Raw genomic sequence first — 15483 nt, forward strand, 5'->3', positions numbered from 1 at the left:
TATGTGTGAAACATTCTCGGTAGTTCTGAAATGTAAATTTCGAGTAGTTACGACCATTCCAGATTTGCGGCAAACGATGAAATCGAAGGAGATATGTCATTGCAGTTGTCGGAATCGAGTTCGACAGCAAACGCATCTCATATATTGGGAGAGAGCGAAGACATGTCACAACGCCAGCAGACATATTTATTCGACCCTGCATTCTTAGCCTCCACGAGCAGAAATCACTGCAAACGCACTTGCAGCGCTCCAGCATCATCGACGAGAACCTCCATTGATAGCGACGATAAACAACCACTTTACACAAGACGAAGCACGATCGCCAGCACAAGTGCTCCCTCCAGTTTGCGCTCTACATCTGAGCCAACAGCCCCGTCTTCTGGGAGGAATAGAAGACGTTCTAGTGTTGTCTCCAGCTTACTGTTGGTAATCCACAAGGCAATGAGTATTAAGAAGAGTTTTCGGGAGAAGAGAGGTTCTCGGGAGCTGAGGTCACCTCCTGTGAACCAAGATATTGCATGCCGGGGAGAAGACTTGGATACGGATGTGCGCAGTCCCTCCTTGTCCCTCGATCTACCGTCGTATATATCGCAGGATAAGTCAGAGATAGAGTACATCCGGCGGAAGAACAGTGAGTTGCTTGCTTTTGCTTGCTTTTGCTTCTGATTGTATCCACTTTCGTCATTTCAACGTCTTACTATTCAATGATGACATTCAGCGTCCCTGAATATGAATTCTCAGAGACCTCAGCTGATTCTGGCAGTGGACGCATTCCTAGGCAGCAATTCTGATATATCATTTTTGGATGCTTGCGGTGATGAGTACGGGGTGCCGTTGGTGGGCATTGGTGAAAAGTTAAAGCAGGGCCGAGACCACGACCACCAACCTACACCAGTACACTCGAGTGATGTTTCTACACTTGGCCCAGCTCCTAGCAGCTTATTGGACGATGCTACCATGGAGGACTATCAATCGAAACTCTCCAATGTCCTTACTGCGAGATCCGTAATTACACAACCAATGTCACCAGACGAGTCGCGAACATTTATGGTATCTAGTACTGTAGATACAGCAAGCAAAACAAGCGAACAGGTCGGTACAATTGAGCTGTTTCTTAATGAAGCAATCACAGAACCAGTCCCAAGATTTGTAGAACCACAACTGAACAACGAAGCAGAGTCAGAGTCAGAAGGGTGTCCCACAACATCTCAGAGGACCACGCCAACCACCATCACGGTGCAATCTATGAATCCAGCCAGTATTTCCGATTCTAAGACATCCATCCCAGCTGGTGAATGTTACCACCTCTACGAATCTCCCAGCACCCGAACGTACATGAAGCAACGAAAGTTGCGAGCCAGAGTATTCTCCAAACTTACGGAAAGTCCAAAGAATTGGGAATTGTGGACTTTTACACCTGAGGACATGAGAGAAGTCCAGGAACGGATGACTTTCGAGCTAAAAAATAGACTGCGCGAAGAATTGGAGCACACTGCCAAAAAAAAAGGAAACGGAAGGTCTGTCGCGATGATTCTTGTATATACGAAGATAGGGCGGAACCTCGGCGACGGATGAAGTTAAGAAGATTACGAGTTACTCCCTCTTCTGAGGAAGACAAGTTTCCGGATAAATGCTACGGATCTTTGGAAGAAGCTCTGGATCATCATCCCGAGTTCAAGATGTGGGAAGGCTGAGGTGTAGGATTACAGAACCAAGGTCACTAGCACGGCAATTTGTAGTACTCTAGCTTAGTACTCTAAGTACGCGACAGGAGGCTCTTGAAACTAGATTTCTGCTGAAGCAATATGAGAAATTGAATAAAATGAAACCTGAAAGTTTCTGAACGAGCATTACTAGATGGAAAAGCGGCTCTGGTATCTGCCTTTTAGTGTGTTTACTTTGGGTTCGGCTACAGTGAGCGGTTGGAATTACCTACCATTAGCGAAATAAAATGACCAAGTTTCAGAACCGAGTTCCTAAAGTTATCCGTACATGTGATCCTTTCAACTGTAGCAATCTAGATATGATGTAATGTCAATGTACATATGGATTTTAGACAGTTGAGCGTCTAGAGCACGTGATGAATGTATTGACGCCAAGATCCTTGAAGCTCGCTCTTCCGAATCTTAAGCTCGTCCGCGTACCAATGCCCGACACAACTGCAAAACAACCAAATGAATGCCAGCTCCTAACCAGTTCTACCCCCGTGCGTCGGGTCCACACCGTATAGCATGTTAGTTCAAGTCCCTCGTATCAACAGAATGCGACACATACACTATCCAAGATTTTGCCCTCCCAGAAACATTCCTAACGATCAGCAATAGGTATCGCTCTCTACCGATCCCTCCTCGAGCAAAGCCTACGGGTTCCTCTCCCGGCCAAATTGTTGAATGATGCGGTAGCTGGAGATGGAAGGACAGGCTTTGGGAAAGTAAATCCCATTAAGCATTTTATACAGAAGAAGTTCCGGCAGAATGTACACCATTCCAGTCCGAGGCTGATCGTGCCGGCTTTGAAAGCTGGTTATGCTGTATTTTTAGTCCTGTTTCTACGTATCTTTCATGCCTATTTCTATGGACCTGTAGGGCCAGGTAGAAGATTGTAGAGAAGAATTGCTGAATAGTACGGAATACTTAGGCCGAGGAACTCCTCCACGCAGCCAGCACAGGCAACACCAAAGCCCTCACCCAAATCCACGATCTCCTCGATACTCTCCACCAGCAGAGACTCGCCGCGCAAAAGAGTTGTACACAACCTCCTCCTCGACCCACAGCTGCCATGAAAGCCCGTCTCCGAGCATACCCCAACGCACCAAAAGTCGCAGACGTCCGCCCTCTACCCCTCCCGAAGCTCAGCGGGAACAGACATGTGCCAACCCTAACTGTAGCGACGTATCTGCCATTCCTACGGTTCAAGAAAGGGCAGAGTCCGTATCTGAGCCGGGTGTTGAATCAGAAGGTCAGGCAGAGACAGAAGAGGGTAGATTGGTTGAACGACTTGGAAGCGGATGCTGAGGTCGGGGCTTTGGAGGAGGAGTGGGAATGGAATGTTCTTGAGGTGGCGGCGGAGGAGGGGAATTTGGAGGTTTTCGATGGTTTGGAACGGGAGGGGTGGGGAGCGGGTGGAGGGGGTGGGAATGAGAATGAGTATGAGGTTGGCGACGAGAGGTGGGATAGTGCACCGGCTCGGGCTAAATGGCTTGTTCAAAAACAGTCGAGGAGGGAGTTTCAGAGGGCGGGGGAATTGGCCGATAAGTTGGCTGGAGTGGTTGAGAAGGAGAGGGAGCTCTGGGAACGGGAAAGGAGGGAGAGGAAGCAGGCGAAAAGGGAGGCGAAGAGGTTCGAGAAGGGGGATGGGGAAAGGAGATCCAAGAGAGGTGGGGAGGGAGAGAAGAGGCTTGAGGATTGGGAGAAAGAAGTCGAAGCCTGGTAGGCATACATGCCATTTCAATTGTCAAAGATACCCATGTATAATTGTGTAGAAGTAGATATTTCCGTCCACCTTCCAACGCGTATTGATCACGCATAAGTATAGATCAGCCGTATGTTGCAAATCGATCGATCCATATGCGGCATTTCCAGTACGTCTGTTATTTATTTCAAAATCAATAAACTCATTCGCTCTGCTCTGCTCTGCATATATCTGTTCGCGTGTCGTTCGTAGGGATTGAAATGGACAGGAAGGAACCGGTTTCGCCGCGCTGATGCATCCTGATCCCCAAAAGAAAGCCAGCCTTCCTCCCCCATTCCATATTTATCTCGTTCCGTCGTAAATATATCCTCCGCCCAAGCTCTACCGCCATTCCACCCACCACCCTTCCACCATCTCGCTTCCATAGCATATCACCCCCATGTGAAAGCTCTTACTCGTACTTCGATCCCTCGGGTGGTTGTGGAAGCTTCTTGTTTGCTGGGTGTGCCATGAATCTATCACCATTTTTGTCAGTCCTGTCTCGTGCTTTATGAATTGAATAGCAGCGACAAAGCGCACCTTCTTAGCTCAATCAAGACGGTCTCCATAGTCATATTACGATCCCAATTCGCCAGGCAAGCTAATTTTGTGGGGTCCACGACGCCATTGCGCGGGCTCACGCAGGGAAGGTTGACGGCGTTGATGAACTGGATGGTGGGCGGTTTGTCGGGGTACTCAGGGCCGCAGTGCATGTTCAGACTGTAAATGCGGTTCTCATGGACGCTCTGTATGCGGCATACTGTTAGCTATTTGATCATATCCTTTCTCTCTTAGTCTCTCCTTTCGCCCTGCTCAAGCGCTGCCGTGTGAAATTGGAAGGAAGGACGAGGGATACAAACGTGTGGTGGGCCGAGGATCGTGCCGTTCCAGTTCGACATTAATAGATCGTCGCCGTCTACAAGACCGTAGGAACATGCCTCTGCAGATAGCACACATATTAGACTTGAACTGAACGGCATGTCTGAGAAACTCACCAGCCCCGAGACCTTTCTCGCCTTTCTCTAATTCCTCCAGAAGTCTGAAGTTGCGGGGAACTTTGGCTGCCATGTTGACTTCACTTTTGGAACTTTAAATGTGGCAGAAGAACTGCTTTCTGGTGGATGGGGAGGAGAAGAGACCGTTCTCTTATGCTGCTTCGTTTCTGGGTGTACGAGTAGGGTGGTGAATAAAAAAGTAGAGTCGAAAGAGAGGCTGAAAGTGATACAAGATGCAGGTCGTTGGCGGGGTGGGCTGTGGCTCTGATTGCCGGGTAAACTTCGGTCATATCAGGTCGGCATCGACTTCTTTATGCCTGTGCGATGCCACTTGAGACGATGGCACTGCGCATTTGGGTTGACTTTAATGTAGAAGAGATGATGACAATAAAGCTATCTAAGATTTCTATCTCAATTTCTTGCTTGAGATATTCATAGTCTCTCCATTGTTGAAACTCGATTTCTAGCCGCTCACTCGGCTAGCCAATCCTCAGCTCACCTCAAGGCCACCAGTCCCGTCTCAGAATCAACAACAACCTCCCTCGTGACATTCTACATACCATGGCTGCACCCTCTTCAAAGCTGAAACGGTAACAATGACGGCGCAGATACTGGCTTCGGAGCTGGGAAATCTGATCCAGGAGAGCAAGAGAAAACATACGGAGCTGAGAAATGTGAGCTTACGTGTTACTTCGAGAATGTGAGCTGTGGCTAAGGGACATATCAGGCAGCGGAGAAGTCGCTCGAGGAGCTCAAAGGACTGCGTTCCACATCTGAAGCCCAGATTGCTGCTGGTAAGTAAATATCAGAGCCCAGAAATCGTTATGATTAGATGATTAACTCGGCCAGATCTCACGCAACGGCCCAACTTCGTAACGCCGTTCCTCATAGCCTGTGGAACCAAGAATGTGAAGTTCACAGGCATAGCTGTCGTATGTCTTCAAAGACTCGTCGTATCACGGTCTCTGCCCAGATCACGCCTGAGGGAAGTGCTGGAGGCGTTCAGAGAAGCTACTTCGGCCGGACTTGATGTCCAGCTTAAGATCCTCCAGGCGCTGCCATCGTTGTTGCAGAATTATGCGGATGATCTGAAGGGCGACTTGATAGCTGCAAGTTTGAATATATGCACGATTTTGCAGGCGAGCAAGAATGCTATCGTGAATAATACAGCGGCTGCAACTCTACAGCAGCTAGTTGTTAGTGTGTTTGATAAAGTTGTGGCAGAGGACAGTAAGTCGAATTCCTTCATAGGAGATATCTGGAAATTTTTATTGACTGGAAGAAGAAATCGCTCTTGAAGTTCCGACTGTTGGTGAAGCCCCTATCGAAGATGGGACTGTGCGACTTCGCGCTGCGGCGCTGGATGCTTACCTGGTCTTCAATGATCTGTGTCTTTTGACCGAATCGCAAAAGCCTCAGTTCTTGAAATCTGCTGGATTACCGCAGACTTTTGGCCTCGAACTGATCGAGTCGGTATTGACCAATCATGCCACGGTTTTCTTGGACCACCCTGAGCAAGCAAACATCCTTCGAGTCAGGGTGATGCCATTCATCATCAGTGCTCTTTCAGAGAAGCTCAACTTTGCAGTCACGGTCAGAATCGTTCGTATTCTGTACACACTTCTCAGGAATCATTTAAGCATCCTGACCGCCGAAGGAGAAATGTCACTTGGTCTCCTAACACATATGCTGGACCACGATACTGCGTTATGGAAACGCTCTCTATGTATGGAAGCTTTGAGGGGTATATTCTCCGATGCGGCACTTGTTCGACGTATATTTGCCATGTATGATGCTCAAGATGGACGGAAAGATATTTTGCGCGACCTAGTTGCTGCATTCGTCAGACTGAGTACGGAAAAGCCGTCAGTCATAGGCCTAGGGTCTCAATCCACAATTCCGCCGACTGGTCAAGACAACAGTTCTGGCTCAGATCAAGCAATGCTCGAAGCCAGTGGTGTCAGTGGAATCATAAGTACCTCTGTCGGCTCAAATGAGCCGCCTGTTGGAGTAAGCACTCAGTGGAGTACGATGAGAGTGCCGTGTATTGATCAGCTGGACAAAACTGAGCCGCCTGCAGTCCCGGAGTCTTACATTTATAACCTGACCCTGGCTTGTATCAGCGGATTCTCCGAGGGGCTTGCCAAGTTCATCCTGCCTTTGACAGTACCAGAGAGGCCTCGGAAGAAAACACGACAATCAGAATTCGAATCGTCGGATTCCGTTCCGGGGAGTCCTGACCCTAGAATGAAGTTGGAAAGGCGAACGTCGATAAAGAAGAATCCCATCCCGGTAAATCCGCTGACTCTTGAGGATCATCCTCTGTACGAGGAAGTCAAGATATGTGCTGGAATTGTGGATAATTGCTGGCCGGCGATACTGGCCACATGCTCTACTTTCCTCTACGCAGCGTTGGACTCCGAGTACTACCACGGTCTAGTGAGATCGTTTCAGAAGTTCACTCATGTCGCTGGACTTCTCCGTCTTGCTACCCCTCGGGATGCATTCTTGACGACACTAGGAAAGGCGGCGGTACCCTCGAATTTGTTGGCAGCGAACACGCCAACGGCGCCTGCACCACAAACACCAAGCGCGGAGAAGCAGAGCATATTCAGTAATGCCAAAGGCCTGTTAAGTGTCGATAGTTTGGTCAGTCATTCATCTGAACGTGGCCGACAACCGTCCGTCGACGCTGGACCAACTTCACTTAATACCAGAAACTTACTTTGCTTACGAGCACTTTTGAATCTTGGTATTGCCCTTGGCCCCACACTGGACTCGGCATGGGCAATAATTCTGGGCACCCTTCAGCAAGCTGATCTGGTTTTGTTCTCCAGTTCAAAGTCCGCAAGAACTCCTACAGCGACCCAAAAGCCAGAAAGTCAGTCTTCTGCTGACGGATCTGGACTATTGGTCAACTTTGGGACTGAGATCAAAGCTGTGGAGACAGCTGCTTCACGGCTACTTGAAAGTACCATAGACTTCCCAAATGATGCCTTCGCAGAAGTCGTTGCTGCGCTGTGCGCATTATTTGGCAGAGAAGGGCCACAGAAACATCAAGCAGAAGTGTCAAACGTGTCCGGTCCTCCCTCGCCAGAAGTTCGACGTCCTTCTCTTGGACACCAAAGGCTACACAGCATTAACACGGCGCCTGCAACGCAGAATCAAGAGGACTTGTTTGCTTTAGCGAAGTTGGGAGATGTGGCAACCATCAATATTGGTCGTCTGATGAACTACGACCCTGAGACCAGTGGATGGGCAATGCTGACGTCCGAATTGACGTCTGCTGCTTGCTCTCCATCCACTCCATCATCGGTACGACTGAGAGCTGCAGAAATCCTCGTTCGACTTGTTCTTGAAGCCGCAACTGCGACCTTGTCACTGCCTGACGAGCTACGGAGCGATATCCAGCTGCGTCTCCTTGAAACCTTGAAGAAGGCAATTCTTCCATTGGAGTCCAGTGAACGTACAATGTCAGTGGCAATCCATGCAACCGATGTTGATGTCCACAAAGTTGTGCTGGAAGGCCTCAAGAGTATCCTGGAGCAATGCGGCGAGACCTTCGTCGTTGGCTGGGATATAGCTTTCAGTATCATTGGAAGTGTTTTTGTGAAGAACGATGCTCCAGACGAAGGGACTGCTAAGGGATCCAGAATTTCAACAACGAGATCAGCCAGGCTTATTCGATCGTCGTTCAATTCTCTACAGCTCATCTGCTCCGATTTCTTGTCTTCGCTACCCAACTCTTGTTTTATAATACTCGTCGATACTCTCTATAATTTCTGTACCCAGGACGATGATCTGAACATCTCTTTAACAGTAAGATTGTCCTCCCATGCCCGAAACTTGCGTACTAATTCCGCTCAGACTGTGACCTTCTTCTGGGTGCTATCAGATTTCATCTCAGGTAGAACAAGTTCTTTCTCTCTGAGCCCCGATCTCATGACAGGGGTCAGCGACGAAACCCTTGTTAGCATGGCTTCTGGGGACGACCTCGCAATGTCCGATGCAGCGCTTTGGATGCTCTTACTCATGCGGCTGACCGCCGTCACAACAGACGAGAGACTTGAGCTAAGGAATAGTGAGTCGGTAATACCCAAAAAGCGATCTATCTAACCAGTACCAGGCGCAATCCAGACTCTTCTTCGCATTTTTGACGCTTATGGGGACCAGCTAAGCCCAGAAGCTTGGGCAATGTGCCTCAAAACGGTCATATTCAGGCTTCTCTCATCGATCGAAACACAACTGCAGATTACGCATGAAGAAGATTCAAGTGTATCAGATAAAGACAAAAGCGGCTGGAACGAAACCACAGTCGTTGTCTTGACTGGAATTACCAACCTACTAGCAGATTATCTGGATGTGCTATCCAGCCACTCATCGTTTGGCGAATCCTGGCAAGCTCTACTCGGCCACTTCAAAGCATTGCTAGACTTCAACATACTAGAGATCAACACAGCTATCTTCAAATCACTTCGGCAAATTCTCTCTCGAGGTAACCTTGAGGGAAATCCGAAACCCAACTTCGATGGTCCTGCTCTTGACTTAGTCTGGAGCCTTTGGTCGACCTCTCTCCCAATCGTCAAACCAGATCCTTCTAACAAACGATTCGACAATCAGAATTACTTGCTTGCTTATTCAGCTGCGCTCCAAGAGCTATATCGGTTGATAAAAGTCGATATCAACGATGAGAAAGTTAGGAGAATGCTCGTCTTACTAAGAGAGGCCATCCAGCAAGCTAGTGCTGCAACATACTCTGCAGACATCGAATATCTGACACCCTTGCAAACACAGGTTTTGGAATGTCTCAAGATGATCAGAACAGATATCGAAGGGGTTCCAGCGGCTCTCATCGGCCAAGTTGCAGAGTTGGTTAGCCTTGCCTTCGATCCCAGAGATGCAGCTGACACACAACGGCCAACGTATGTTGCATTGTCAAAGGCCTCTATGGCCCTGTCTGAAAGTTTAATAATCGCCCATTCTTCTGACCATGATATCTATACCAGTGGAGCATTAGCGTCTGCTCTCAACGCACTGGCACGTCCAATCGTCCTAAAATATTCGTTCCCACTCGTCACGAGGAGTATATCGCCATGGCGTCAAGCGACAACTTCAGCTCTCGCTATCCTGAAATCTATCCTCCCTATTCTTACGAAAGCCCCTATCAAAGAAGAAATTTCTCGTTCTCTGTGGATATCAATTGTAACCATTGGCAACGGCATAACTGCTGCAGACTGCTCTTCCATCCCTTCAACGGTCAACATATCAGCCGACCAAGATTTCGACATAGCGTCCTTCCTCACCATCCGCGACCTCATAACGCCTGCCCTCGGATCCCCCTCTATCCCTGACAAAACACGCATGGCATATACCAGGTCACTCTTCCACAAATCCCTTATTCACACCCCACTACCAAACGAGCTTCCCCAACCGAATCAAGAGCTCCTCTCCACACTCTATCAAACTCGCAAAGGTCGGACCATCGATCCTGCGCCATCTCCAAGAGCAAAAATGAGTTATGTCTGCATGGATACACTTTTTTCCCTCGTCGCTCTGCACGACAGCTCAGCTCCTAGGATCAAGCTCGCACAAGCAGCAGCACCCTACCTCATCCTTCGCGCAGGGCTCACTCTTCGTGCTTATATTGCGGATCAGCCTCTTCGGGGTCGCATGCCACAGCCGCTATCTCAGCGGAGAGAGCTATTGTATCTTTTACAGGCGCTGGTCAAGTTGAGCTGCGAGCCAGAAGCGATTCCTGATTCGCCAGGTGTTGAGAGCGAGGGTAAGAAGCATCTGTTTTGGTTGTATCCATTGTTAACAAAGGCCGTTCGGGCTGCGGCAAGGGATACGGAGGTACTGGAGTGGGTGGGCAGGGCGCTGGATGTTGTGGGTGGTGAGTTTGGTGTTGGTGGATAAGGATGTTGTTTTTCTTTCAATTTTTGGGAGGCGAGCTGGCTGTACTGTAGTTGTGTCTCATAGTGTTATGATTAGAAAGGCTTCCAGAATAATACATCAAAGAGTTCCATCAAGCTAAAGAATGACTTTCAATGGATATTGATGGGATTTTTTTTTTCCAACGTGAAATGCAAGCCCAAGATCACCTGCCAAGTCCCAATAAGCCAGACAAAGGCCCGGAAAGTCTTGCATCGGGGGAAGAACGAGTGCAGTTCTTTAGTAGATCTGAGACTTATCATTTACACTGCTATACCGCTACAAAAGAGCTTTGGTACTGAATCTGAGGAGTGATTCTCCACCATAGTAAGACACGAGGAAAGGCTCCGTCAATCACTCTCCCCCTAGCATGGACGCCATCATTCTCTGCGCTCGCCTGATAAATCAAATGACATCCGCTTGCTAATTTACATTACTTTATCCCCTTTCCATTTTCATTTTGCCTTCCCCGTACGTAAATACAGTTCACTTTCGCTGTCTGGTATTCTCGAATGAAGCCAGCATGGTCCTTTTCATCTCCTCGTTAGGAGATTCAGACTCAGCGACATGTGTCTCTCCAGCTTCGCTATGTTGCGACTTTTGTGCTTCGAGTGCTTTCGCGGCCATGGTCTTTGCTTGTGCATCGCCGACCTTTCCGTAGACCGCCATGGCGCTGGCGATCATGCTTCCAATATCTCCTACATTGCCTGGTACAACAACTGCAGTACCCTCCTTGGCAAGTTTGCCGAAAGCCTCGACATATTTCTCCGCAACGCTCAGGCTGACAGCTCCTTGCGCTGACTCTTTGCCAGCTGCAATACTCTTAGCAACAGCATCAATACCAGCTGCCGTAGCCTTTGCCTTTAACAGGATTGCTTCTGCCTCTCCGCTTGCCATATTGATCTGCTCGCTCTTCAAGGCCTCGGAAGCGAGAATGACACTCTGCTTTCGTCCTTCGGCGATATTGATGGCACTCTGTCTCTGACCTTCTGAGTCGAGAATCTCAGCACGCTTGCTTCGTTCCGCAGTAACCTGGCGGTGCATAGCTGCTACAACGCCCTCTGGGGCGTGGATATCCCGGATCTCGTAACGCAGGCAGACAATACCCCAGTCTTGCGCGGCTTCGTTGATTGCGGTTGTGATATTCGTGTTGAGAGCTGCACGCTCTTTCAGGACGTGGTCGAGAGTTAGCTGACCAATTTCCGAACGCATGGTTGTTTGCGCCAATTGAGAGATGGCATATTCCGCATCTTCGACACCGTAACTACCGGTTATTAGTTCAGCATCAATAAACACTTTGACTTAGGCGTACCTGGCCTTGTAGGCATCGAAAACTCGAGTATATAGCACTCCATCAAGCTCCAACGTAACATTGTCTGCTGTGATAGCACTCTGGCTAGGTATCTCAATAGCCGCCTCCTTCAAACTCTTCACGTATGCTATCCTGTCCAAGAAAGGCCACAGAACAGCGAGACCTGGTGTGAGGATCCTGTTGAACTTTCCCATGCGCTCCACAATCCATGCGGTTTGCTGAGGTACGAATTTGACAACTGTGTTTGCTGGCAAGCGAGGCCTCTGGAAATAGGATGAAGGTACACTCGAATTGCTAATTCCCATCAATCCGCTACTCGGCGCTCTTGATCGCGGGGTGACATGTAGCTGCCTTCGCTGCTGGGTTCTGAGGATGGGAAGGGTGGCAGCTCGTGCTACTGGGAGGGATCGAGTGGCGAGTGCTGATGTGACAGATTTGCTGAGCAGAGGCCCATTTAATGCCGTTCGTGATGCCACCTCTAATGCCATTGTTGCGGTTTGTGAATGTTGAATTGGGGGAGGCGAGCAGTGAAGGACGTCAAGAGCTCTCTGCCTTGTCGGCTCCGAGGTCGAGGCTAGATTTTTAGGCGAGGCAAGAAGGCTTCAATTCCGCCTGCCTCTCCGCCTTGTCGCTTTCGCAACCAAACTTCTACACAAATCTCGCAAGACCAGCTGCAAAATATCTCGAAGCTTGATACTTATACGAAAAGCTTTTTCGCACTGAATACAACTTCACAGCCTTCCTAATATTCACACGATGTCCGAATACTGGAAATCGACGGTAGGTAAATTTCGTCTCTGTGGAAGCTTGTACTGATTGTATAACAGCCCAAATACTGGTGCAAGCACTGCAAAACCTATATCCGGGACACGAAGCTGGAGAAGACGAACCATGAAGCAACGCCAAAGCATCAAGGTAACCTGAAGCGTTTCCTGCGCGATCTTCACCGAGGCCACGAGAAGGATGAGAAGGACAAGGAGCGATCCAAGTTGGAGGTGGAACGACTCAAGGGCCTGGTATCCGGCGGCGGATCGAGCTCAGCAGCAAGTTCTTCAAGTTCAGCATTTGGAAGAGGACCCACGCCATCAGCACCTAAGCCGCAGGCTACAGAAGCGTCGAGGAAGAAGCAGCTGGCTCAACTAGCAGAGATGGGCATCAGTATACCCGGTGAGCTGAGGTCAGGAATGGCAATGCCCGGAGAATGGCAGGTCACGTCAGAACGCATCATCGAGCCTGAGGGTTCCGAGAAGAAACCAGAGGCATTGGCTTTGGGGGTACGGAAGCGGGTGGTCGATGAAGACGAGGCAGAATTGAACGAGGCAAAGAAGCGGAGATGGGGCTCTGCATATCGAACACACCCGACAGAAGACGGAGATGATGATCTGGACGCGTTATTAAGCAATGCGACCCGCAAAGGCAAGGAACCAGTTACGAAAGTTGAGGTTAAGGAAGAAGTCAAACGAGAAACCAGTGAGCCAAAGTTAGAGGAGGCCAGCGATCCAAAGGAAGAGACACAATCAACGGATGTTCCGGAACCCACTGGCATCAAAAAGGAACTCTCTGAAGTAGATAGCAAGACCCTTGATTCCCTGCCTCCTGTTGAAGGCCTCAAGCAGGAAGCAGATGAGCAAGCTTGTTCAGGAGTGGTGTTTAAGAAGCGGAAAGCGAAGAATATCCGCCAGAAATGAAGGCTTTTGTCTGCGATCAAATGTTGGAAGGCCTTCAGAGATATACGATTGCCACAAGGTATCAGATACCACACCCCGGCTTCCTGGCTGTTAATTGTTGCAGAAGAGGGAAGCAATAGTTTGAATGGCATCCCTTGCAGGAACAAACCTCGAAAGGTTCAGCAATTCTATGCAATGATAAGCAATTACTCGGAGATGGTTCCATGGATCGGAAATCGTTGTTAGCGAATTTCGTCGGACGAGGAGTTGCAGCGCACGCGAAGACGATGGAGACTTTCATGACCCACACCAAGATTCTTGCTGCAGTTCTCATCAAATTGAAAGGTAGTCATTTCTTCTCTTCTTGCTCCTTCTTTTGCGGGCGGGCATAGCGTGGGGTATCTCGGGTGTTCCTGGCTAGCTGCCGGTTGTGATGAAGCTTAACCCCGCGATTCTTTCGTCATGGCATATTTCATCATTCCGCACTAGGCTATCGACTGACAAATACAAATAAAGGGAAACAGACTGGACAGAGCATACCTATGCCAGAATTAATTAGATAATATGAATGCCACATCTTTTCGACCACCCATCCGACTATTAATTCCTCACAAGACAGCACTTCGAACACGCAGCTCTCAGTTGCAACTTTGTCAACCTCTCTCAACGACCGTCTTTCATACTGCAGAGATCTTTCACGGTATCTTACCACTTGAGTATGAAGAACGCCATTGTTGCCAAGGGACCCAAGGTCACTATCAATGAAGTTCCTATTCCAAAGCCATCAGCCAATCAAGTCCTTGTCAAGGTGGTGTACTCAGGATCTAACCCAAAGGATTGGAAGAGACCTGAGCGTGGCGAGCCTCATAACTCTGGAGATGACATCGCAGGAATCGTCGAGGCCGTTGGTGAAGATGTTTTTGAATTCAAGAAGGGCGATCGTGTTGCGGCTTTTCATGAAATGATGGCACCTCACGGATCCTTCGCCGAGGTAGGTTATACTAGCCAGCGGCCTCATACATTTCGTCCATTGCGTATCTTTGGTCAAGGTTATTCTTGTCGAGACTGATCTCGGGAAATTTCGAGTGAGTAAGTGCTGACCTTGCCGCCCCTGTAGTATGCTATTGCCGAAGACTACACCACCTTCCATCTTCCAAAGAAGACATCCTTTGAGGAGGTTCGTATTAACAAGTCTTGATTAAATGTACTCGCTTATTGTTGAACTCCCAGGGTGCATCTATTCCACTTGCTGCAATGACAGCTGCTGTTGGGCTCTACCTCCGATTGGGTCTTCCTGAACCATGGAAGCCCGCCTCGTCCCCGATACCCCTGATAGTATATGGAGCCTCTGGAGCTGTTGTAAGATCCGCTCTTTCCTCGTCTCGTATTTCTTTCTGACAAATACAGGGTGCATACGCAATAAAGCTAGCGCAGGTTTCCAATATTCATCCCATTATTGCAGTTGCAGGTCGAGCCTCAGACTTTGTCGAGACCCTTATTATCCGCGACAAAGGCGACACTATAATCGACTATCGCAAAGGAGACGATGCCGTTGTTACCGGTATTAGAGATGCTTTGAAGAAGACTGGAGCAAGCGAAGTAAAGTACGCCTTTGACGCCGTTAGCGAGCACAACAGCTTCCAGAATATCAGCCAGCTACTCGCAAAGGAGGGTAGCAAGATTACGCTCGTCCTTCCAGGCAAAGATTATTCAGCCATTCCTTCTTACATCGAGCATAGCACGACAATGGTTGGGAGTGTTCACGCTGCTCCCTCCGAAGAAAAGGCCAAGGCTGGCATCAAGACCGGTGGAAAAGAGTTCGGCTATGCCTACTTTAGACTTTTTTCACGAGGTCTTCAAGAGGGTTGGTTCACAGCTCATCCGTATGAGGTTATACCCGGTGGATTGAATGGCATTGAAAAGGGACTCTCAAATTTGAAGACTGGTGTCAACAGCGGCACCAAGTATATCTTCAAGATTGAAGATAACAAGTAATCCAAGTTGCGTTGGACCGAACTCATGATTCGGCATCATCGAGAATGGTATAGCAGCTTCGACTGCTGAGAGCCAGTACATAAATTAGATATTTGGCTTGTATCCAGATTGATGGCCTGCTCTCCTGGAATCA

General features: G+C 48.8%; 7 protein-coding genes across 7 annotated transcripts; 5 read left to right on the forward strand and 2 right to left on the reverse strand.

The window, feature by feature from the left end:
- Positions 1–269: 269 nt before the first annotated feature.
- Positions 270–1846, forward strand: ONS95_011973 (uncharacterized protein). Its single transcript, XM_058505578.1, has 3 exons — positions 270–631; positions 764–1092; positions 1178–1846. The coding sequence occupies exons 1-3, from the start codon at positions 442–444 to the stop codon at positions 1247–1249; spliced, it is 591 nt and encodes a 196-aa protein (XP_058358100.1). The 5' UTR covers positions 270–441; the 3' UTR covers positions 1250–1846.
- A 332-nt stretch (positions 1847–2178) lies between these two features.
- Positions 2179–3432, forward strand: ONS95_011974 (uncharacterized protein; the record flags this gene model as incomplete). Its single annotated transcript, XM_058505579.1, has 3 exons — positions 2179–2233; positions 2325–2530; positions 2638–3432. 3 exons carry the CDS (start codon positions 2179–2181, stop codon positions 3430–3432), a joined length of 1056 nt encoding a protein of 351 aa, XP_058358101.1.
- Positions 3131–4648, reverse strand: MMS2 (E2 ubiquitin-conjugating protein mms2). The gene is made up of 3 exons (XM_058505580.1): positions 4446–4648; positions 4311–4390; positions 3131–4196 (listed from the first exon to the last, which is right to left on the reverse strand). The coding sequence occupies exons 1-3, from the start codon at positions 4516–4518 to the stop codon at positions 3960–3962; spliced, it is 390 nt and encodes a 129-aa protein (XP_058358102.1). The 5' UTR covers positions 4519–4648; the 3' UTR covers positions 3131–3959.
- Positions 4649–5041: 393 nt separating this feature from the next.
- On the forward strand, positions 5042–10361 carry ONS95_011976 (uncharacterized protein; the record flags this gene model as incomplete). The annotated part of the gene is made up of 6 exons (XM_058505581.1): positions 5042–5119; positions 5173–5239; positions 5295–5675; positions 5731–8264; positions 8313–8526; positions 8572–10361. The coding sequence occupies 6 exons, from the start codon at positions 5042–5044 to the stop codon at positions 10359–10361; spliced, it is 5064 nt and encodes a 1687-aa protein (XP_058358103.1).
- Positions 10362–10518: 157 nt separating this feature from the next.
- Positions 10519–12332, reverse strand: ONS95_011977 (uncharacterized protein). Its single transcript, XM_058505582.1, has 2 exons — positions 11689–12332; positions 10519–11640 (listed from the first exon to the last, which is right to left on the reverse strand). Exons 1-2 carry the CDS (start codon positions 12174–12176, stop codon positions 10863–10865), a joined length of 1266 nt encoding a protein of 421 aa, XP_058358104.1. The 5' UTR covers positions 12177–12332; the 3' UTR covers positions 10519–10862.
- Positions 12333–12444: 112 nt separating this feature from the next.
- ONS95_011978 (uncharacterized protein) lies at positions 12445–13376 on the forward strand (the record flags this gene model as incomplete). Its single annotated transcript, XM_058505583.1, has 2 exons — positions 12445–12468; positions 12516–13376. 2 exons carry the CDS (start codon positions 12445–12447, stop codon positions 13374–13376), a joined length of 885 nt encoding a protein of 294 aa, XP_058358105.1.
- A 697-nt stretch (positions 13377–14073) lies between these two features.
- Positions 14074–15350, forward strand: ONS95_011979 (uncharacterized protein; the record flags this gene model as incomplete). Its single annotated transcript, XM_058505584.1, has 4 exons — positions 14074–14346; positions 14473–14532; positions 14586–14714; positions 14763–15350. The coding sequence occupies 4 exons, from the start codon at positions 14074–14076 to the stop codon at positions 15348–15350; spliced, it is 1050 nt and encodes a 349-aa protein (XP_058358106.1).
- Positions 15351–15483: the final 133 nt, after the last annotated feature.

This window comes from Cadophora gregata (assembly GCF_030347475.1).
Source record: "Cadophora gregata isolate MNR1 chromosome Unknown scaffold_6, whole genome shotgun sequence".
Classification (NCBI taxonomy): Eukaryota; Fungi; Ascomycota; class Leotiomycetes; order Helotiales; family Ploettnerulaceae; genus Cadophora; species Cadophora gregata.

Bases quoted from the DNA above. Each gene is read 5' to 3' on its own strand.
- ONS95_011977 (XM_058505582.1), bottom strand. From the start codon at position 12,176: ATGGCATTAGAGGTGGCATCACGAACGGCATTAAATGGGCCTCTGCTC. The intron at 11,641-11,688 runs GTACGCCTAAGT...AATAACCGGTAG, and splicing joins TTCGATGCCTACAAGGCCAG to TTACGGTGTCGAAGATGCGG.
- ONS95_011973 (XM_058505578.1), top strand. From the start codon at position 442: ATGAGTATTAAGAAGAGTTTTCGGGAGAAGAGAGGTTCTCGGGAGCTG. The intron at 632-763 runs GTGAGTTGCTTG...TGATTCTGGCAG, and splicing joins GTACATCCGGCGGAAGAACA to TGGACGCATTCCTAGGCAGC. The intron at 1,093-1,177 runs GTCGGTACAATT...ACAACGAAGCAG, and splicing joins CAAGCAAAACAAGCGAACAG to AGTCAGAGTCAGAAGGGTGT.
- MMS2 (XM_058505580.1), bottom strand. From the start codon at position 4,518: ATGGCAGCCAAAGTTCCCCGCAACTTCAGACTTCTGGAGGAATTAGAG. The intron at 4,391-4,445 runs GTGAGTTTCTCA...TGCTATCTGCAG, and splicing joins CGAGAAAGGTCTCGGGGCTG to AGGCATGTTCCTACGGTCTT. The intron at 4,197-4,310 runs GTTTGTATCCCT...TGCCGCATACAG, and splicing joins CGATCCTCGGCCCACCACAC to AGCGTCCATGAGAACCGCAT.